This window comes from Drosophila simulans, chromosome 3R (genome assembly GCF_016746395.2).
Source record: "Drosophila simulans strain w501 chromosome 3R, Prin_Dsim_3.1, whole genome shotgun sequence".
Taxonomy (NCBI): domain Eukaryota; kingdom Metazoa; phylum Arthropoda; class Insecta; order Diptera; family Drosophilidae; genus Drosophila; species Drosophila simulans.
The window spans coordinates 2,703,016-2,710,091 of record NC_052523.2 but is presented as its reverse complement, the minus strand read 5'-3'; the positions used below and the strand labels follow the sequence as shown (position 1 = coordinate 2,710,091).

General features: G+C 44.1%; 1 protein-coding gene across 1 annotated transcript; it reads right to left on the bottom strand.

The window, feature by feature from the left end:
• Positions 1–244: 244 nt before the first annotated feature.
• Positions 245–2,462, bottom strand: LOC6726936 (keratin, type II cytoskeletal 5). The gene is made up of 2 exons (XM_002102302.4): positions 2,173–2,462; positions 245–1,545 (listed from the first exon to the last, which is right to left on the bottom strand). The coding sequence occupies exons 1-2, from the start codon at positions 2,389–2,391 to the stop codon at positions 826–828; spliced, it is 939 nt and encodes a 312-aa protein (XP_002102338.1). The 5' UTR covers positions 2,392–2,462; the 3' UTR covers positions 245–825.
• Between the last annotated feature and the right edge of the window lie 4,614 nt (positions 2,463–7,076).

Here is a 7,076-nt window from a genome sequence, read left to right as displayed (position 1 = left end):
TGGAAGTGAAATAAGTGGGTGAAATTTAGAAAACCCATGAAGAGTTCGATTTTTGGAGGCTGATAGCAGGAAGAATGAGGTGGGCAGAAGTGAAATGAAAGTTGCGCCATCCACATGCAAATTGCTTTGCCAGACAACGCGGCGTATGAGTGATGCTGTCGAGGGCTGTGAAGGCGAGTTGCGTATGAAAACCGAAATGAAAATTGTGTGATTGTGTGGTGATGAGAAAAGAGAGTCGTGTTTGTAAAGTATTTTTCATGTTTGAATTATTATTTGATTCTTTGATTTAGCAGCATTTGGTTGGTCTTTCCCGGGCGGTAAAGTGGGAAAGACCAGATAGTTAGACAGATGTAGATAGACAGACATGTAGATAGATAGAGGTACAGGTACAGATAGAGATAGTCGTAGCACAGAGATAGATGGAAATAGATGAGAGATAGATACAGATACAGATGAGCGAGGCGGCTGGCTTTGACTGATGGATCGACTAGTCGCAAAGATTTGCAGTCCATTTATCAAAGGTGCAGCCATGAAATTGAGATACAGCGTGAAGAGTAAGGAGTGCGGAAAGTAGTGAAGATTCCTTTGTGGAGGTTATTGGCGGTTCTGGATGAAAGGTGGTGTTTGGGTGTGTTGTTATTAAGTGATTGTCTTTTTTTTTGTCTAATGGAAGGCACTTTGTTCGTCTCGTACTTCTCGTTCAAGTAATAAATTAAAATAAATAATTTATAAATAAATATAAATATAGGTCATCATTTTTAGCGATTGTTTCTCTCTCTCTCCTTGGCCTTCGTCCTTCGGTTAACTTAGCTCTGGGCCAACTGTTTACCGGCGGGCCTGCTTGTATCCCTGGTAGGCGATGGTCTGGGCCACAGGCGAGCTGTAGGCACCATGGGTGTCCCAGCCCGAGCTGCCGCCAGAGGACCATCCGGCGCTGGAGGCACCACCGCCCGAGGACCATCCACCGGTGCTGGCAGCCGACGATCCACCGGCGTTCTTGCCGCCGAAGAGACCTCCCAGACCGCCGAGCAGACCGCCGCCGCCTCCGGATCCACCGATGCGTCCCAGTCCGCTGGAAGCACCAGCAGCCAGAGCCAGGAAGAAAGCGATCACAGACACAACCAGGGCCTTCTTGGCCAGGAACAGCAGTCCGAAGATGGAGCCGACTCCAAGGACGGCGATCTTAGCACCAACTCCCAGCAGGATGGGCAGGAACTTCTTCAGCAGCTTCTTCTTGCGGGTACGGGACTCAACGACCAGCTCGCGGAGATCAGCCTTGATGTCATCGGGGATGGCGCGGGCCACGCTGCGAGCGGCGTTGGCGAAGTTGAAGTTCAGGGAGCGTTCGGCAAAGAAGCTCTTGGCGTTGTCCATGAAGTAGTTGCCCATCTCGGCGGTGCGGGCCTCCACGGTGGGAGCGGCCTCAACAGCCAGAGAGTTGTCCAGGGACTTGCCCTGACGACCTTCGTTGGACTTCACCAGAGAAACGCCACCGAAAAGCTCGATCTGAGGGTTATCGAACACGGACTTGGCCTTGCGGAAGAGCTGTGGAGGAGGAAGTGGGGTTTCGAATTAGAGCAAACTGTGATCTAAAGTCAAAGCTATTGGTCATTGAGGATATGTTTGATTGATTGTTATGATTATATGGCATCATTTGTATGTAAATAAGTGGCTAAGTAAGAATAAAGTTATCAGTGAAATTTGAAAGAATTTCTTAGTTTGCAAGTATTGGAAAAATTGTTGATTATATCATCACTATTCAACTGCTTTTCAACTTATTAGGATAGTAATTCGATGACATATTTTTTGCTCGGAAATATATAATAAATGCGCTTAGAGCAGCTTGCAAGTCTAAAAGACACTTTTAAGTGCTAATGTTGTTTTTCACATCTTCCTGTCAGGTGTCAATTGTATCTGGCAAATTACACACTCTTTTAAATATTGATTATTGCGAAATAATTGCAGCTCGACAGGAAGCTGTAAAGAAACTGTTTTTCACTTTCACTTCAGTAGTATCCTTTAGATCACATGGGATTGTCACTTAATCGGAGATCAATGGATTTTTTGGTTTCACTTTCACTGATAAGCATCTTTGCAATTGTTCTTGATTGTGCTTTGATCTTTCGTTTTGTAATAGGGGTATGTAATCCTTAGGGCCTAGATAATCCGTACCGTGAGCTGCAGGCACGAGATAGAGTCGGACTCGAGGCACTGAGCAAATGCGCCGGGCTGCTCCTCGGCGGCCTTGACGGGATCGGCGGAGATGCCTGCTGCCAGGAGCAGGATGCAGGCGGTGGCAACGAAGAACTTCATGCTGGCGGTTGGGTTGGTGGATTGGTGATTTCTGCGACTGAATTCCTTGGGCACCACCGAAATCACTGGTGTGTTCATTCGAATGGAACAAGCTGCGGTTTGATAACTTTTCGCCGCTGTCAGGCTGTTTTTAAAGAGTTTCCAACGTAGCGGTCGCCTCGGCAGCGGCATAACGTAAAATTATGTAAAAAGCGCCGGTGCCCACACATACAGCTAGGGTCTCCGTCGCCGAAGAGCCCGAGCCCTCTTCCACACGTGTCTGCGTGCTCTTTCTGGCACTCTGACTCTGCGAAGACGGCAGCTGCCCTCTCTTTCTGACCGCAGCGCTGCTTCTCTTTCTCAGCAGCCTCCGAGCTTAGAAGCCGCATTAGGCAAGCGCAGGCAGAGCTTTGTCTGCTTCCGCATTAAAGAAAGTCGCTGCGCATGCGCATGCGAAGACGAGTCTTCTGTCTTCGGTCGACGTCAGCGCAGGCAGCAGGCAGCAGGGCTGTTGAATGTGAGAGCACGAGAAAGTTTTCATGGGAGAGCCAAAGCCAAGGTTGTCCGTCTTCTCTCCCCCACACACTCACACTCATGCGCGCACATACATACAATCGAGCGGAGAGACCCCTGAAGACGCATCTTCCCGCAGACTCTTCTGCCCATCTCCTCGAACAAACGCACGCAGACAAAGAGATGTAGTTTCTTCTGGAGCCTCACAGATTACAACACATGAGGTGATAAACAGGTGCTGCGCAGCTTAACCCTCCACACACCCCGACTCTTAACCCCTGGATGCCCCCCTCGCGGCACAGACCCCCATATGTGTGTCATATATTCTTCTGGATTTTGTTAATTTTTTGAACGCTTTTGTTTTTCGGGCACTTTGCCGCAAGAAATGAAAGTTGTGTGTATGATATTTTCATACTACTGTTATTTCTGGCCCCTGGTCTGTATGTCATCTCCGTTTAAGACCCCCGTCCACCCGGTATCACCGAAAATAGTTATGTTCACCGCATGTGCGCGCCTTGAAATTACTTTTAATTTTCGTGACTTTATTGTGGCTCTGTTTTTATTGCGCAACATAAAGTGTGATATATAATGACAGTTATGTAACTAGGACAGCGACTGGAAACAGGATAGCTGGGAGGCGGGATCTACGGCCAGATAGGCACGTCCTACTCGGGACTTTTCCTTCGGGCAGTTCGAGTGCACAGGTGAAAACACCTCTGCGGGCATAATCATAAGAAACGGCCTGACTCGGCAATTGTGACACATTAGTCAACAATTTGAGCTTAGCAAAAGTGCAAATAACAGCGCGCTTCAATTGCTCAAGTGAAATGAAAGAGAAATTACACGAAAAGCAAACAAAAACGGATGCGCACAAGACGCCAGATACCCACAGATGATGGACTGCTGCACTGGGCGAAATCTTTACTAAGTTACTGTATTTAAGTGAAATTTACTTGGTTTGTTTTTATCTAGTGGAGTAAAGTAAGTTGATTTAATTGCAGTAAGTTCTTATAAGCTTTTAATATCAAATTAAATTGACATCATAGAGTAAAAATTTCCAACCCTTTAAAGTAAAATATTTTGGATCAGGATCATTATCCGAGTTATCTATAGAAATTGGCAAAACGAATAATAAAATTTAGGCACAAAACATTCTGCAGGGGTGACGCGTTTGGCCACTTTGCGGTTGCTAGAACGGGTGTTATACTTTATAGGGTCGGAAATGATTTCTTCAACCATTACATTCTACGAATCTAGCAAACCTCTTTATTCTTTTATATTTCATAGTACTATACATAATTAAAACAAAAATTAATTAATTAATGAATTCGGCGAAATACAATCATGACGTTTTTCCTCAGTGTGCTTGGATGGATGGTAGCTTTCTTGGAAAGATCCGAGCTCCCGTTTCAAGGTGAATGTCTGTGACTGACGACATCCGACACTATCATGCGGATCTGGTGCGGTGCGCCTTACGAAACCCCTGAATCATCCGCATAATGGGCGCCAAATTGTCGATGGGCGATGGGGCGTATGTGTAATTTGCTACCACAATTAAATCGGCTTTCAGTTGGCCGTGTGACGTCAATCGAAATAGGCGTGCAGTGGTAAAAGTGCGAGGCATTTCGTAACGCAACATCAACGTCGAAATGGGTGCAGCCTCCCCAGAGGAGAAAATCAAAACAAGTGATGCGATCTTTAAGCTGGAATTCCGCTTTGCGTTTTCTTCGACCGCCATAAATCGGCACACATTCGGATGCAAATGGGTTCGGAGCTGCAAAGCCATGCAAATTTGAATGCCGCTGCACATCCGTCTTAACGGTCGAACTTATGTCGGTTCACGCGCCGAGCGTGAACGCCTCCATTTGTCTGGCGACTGGCATGTGCCAACTTCCAACTTCCAACTCCCAAACTACCATATACCAACTACCAAATGACCAACAGCCAATGGCCAAGAGCATGGCCAACAGGCTTGGCCATTCATGCGAAAAGCAGCCGTCCAAGTGTCCAGTGTGTGTGCTTTTATGAATGAATTTCGCTCGTAGTTGGAACTGGCAAGTAGTTGTTCATGTGGCTGCTGCTGCTCGATGTTGCTGTTGTGTTTAAGGTGTTGCTGTTATTGTTTATGGCTGTCCCCGAGCTGGGTAAACAAATCGCAAGTGTCTTGAGTCGCTCTGAAAAGAAAAACAACGCACAACTTGTGCATTATGTTACATCAGAAACTGACCCAATGGAGGTCAACATTTTGGGCCATAAAAGTACAAAGTTTTCGATTTTCCCCCACTTTGTTTTTAACTTTCGGCTATCTTTTTGTCCCGCATAGCAGGCAATTTATAAATCCTTCGTCCCCTAAGTCGTCTGGGTATTTACCTTCTTAAAGAGCGCAAAGGGGTGCTTTCTGTAAGTTATCTTCCGGTTGCTATAGGCCTTTGACAAATATTTACGTTTATCTATGTAGTTGTCCAGGACACAAAGGAAAGCCTAACGAGCTTACGTAACTAGGGTGTGAGGTCAAGTGCTTTTTGTTTGATTAAAACAACTTCAGCAACTATTTAGGGAATTTCTTAAAAATCGAAAGTAAAAAATGCATAGCTCATTTATTAAATTAATTTCTTTTGCTTAAAGTAAAATATAGAAAGGGTCCTTACTTTAAGTCCTAGTTGTTGTAGATGAAAAGCTATCAATTAATTTTTGTTTTCAATTAAATTAATAACTTTCAAAACATAGACAAGATTAGATTAAAAATTAAATTAAATTAAAATAAAAAGACTTAGATTAAAGTTATTAAAGTTTCCCTATAATAATGTCCTTATAACTTAGACCATCCATCTTTGATGCCAAATCTGTTTCCGGCGCAACTTGCGTTTTCACTCGTTTAAATTATGCACTTGCCTACAAAAAGTTAATGTCTTAAGAAAGTTGGTCACAAGCCTCCGAAAAGATGGTCAAGTCAAACACCACGGCGAAGAAAATCTCAATAATTACACTACTTATTAGGCCAATGGCTGAGTGGGCTTCAATCAGCAGATCGAAGACCCGAGCGTTCGTCTGAATCGGTGATTATTTTGGGCCCGCGGAGATATCATCGTATTCTCACTTTCATTTTGCTTGACATCAATTTGGGCCCAAGACTCATTAGTGGATCGGGCCAAGACGACGATGATGACCGTTGTGTCCCACACAGAGGCCATTTTACTGTATTATTTATCAGCGAAGGCCCTTTTTCTAGCCGTTTGAATTAAATTAAAGGCAAATGGCTTAGCCGTGAAAGTTTTTTTCTTTTATTTCTGGCCAATTAGCATAAGCGACGAAAGCGTCGAGGGCGTGCATTTCGGAATTCTGGCGGTTCTATATATCTTAACGATATCTTAACGGATCAGCTAATGGACCGTTCCGAATCGGTAGAAAACAGAAAAGTTTCGACCAATTGGTAGCACAATTTCACATTGTGTGCTGACATTTTTTTTCGCCCGAATCGTATTTTGCCAATCAATTGCCACTTTGTGGGTGTGTTTGCTCTGGCGAGCTAAAAACTCTTGTTGACTTTACATTTAATTTTGACTTTTTTTCGTCTTTCAGCCGTGGTCATGCAAAAAGAATTTCGTGTGCGCCATGTAGGTATGTGAGGTACAGGTTTTATTGAACGGCTACAAAAACCAGAATGGACAACAACAGAAGCATCGCAGGGCAACATCAGGGGCAAAAATTTAATGAATAAATAACAAAAATGTTTCGGTGAAAGTCGTGGTCAGAAGTGAGCCATTTGCACACAGCACAGCAGCCATGGCAACAGATAAATATATACAATCCGTAGCTATATATATATAAAGATATATATATGTGTGGAGCTACGGCAAATATTTGCATTCAAATGGCGAAATGATGCCAAGGAATCAAGGAAAGTGAAAATCGATGATGTAATTTATGTTTCACTGGCCGGAACGCTCTGAGGGAACCTTCTCTTAACTAAATCCCAGATAGTGAACATTAATTGCATGCATATTTTAATAAGTAAAAGTAAAGTTGGCCACAAATCCAAGAAGCACACACCCTGAAATGAAGCAGCGCCCAGAAGACGGGAGATTTCACAAAGCCATAAAAATGTCAAGTTAATAGAACACATTTTCCCTTTTACGGCCATTTGAATTAATGCGAAATTTGCATAATAATGCCGGAAAGGGGATTATGTATACAGCAGACTCCGCTGAGCGGCAGCAGTAACCGATACGGCCAGCATTTCAAATAAAGAATTCGCGGTATTTGGGTTAAAT

What these genes read in the sequence shown, in the direction of transcription:
- LOC6726936 (XM_002102302.4), bottom strand. Translation starts at nt 2,391, where the DNA reads ATGAACACACCAGTGATTTCGGTGGTGCCCAAGGAATTCAGTCGCAGA. An exon ending in TCTCGTGCCTGCAGCTCACG is followed by an intron (nt 1,546 to 2,172) that starts GTACGGATTATC and finishes CCTCCTCCACAG; the next exon opens with CTCTTCCGCAAGGCCAAGTC.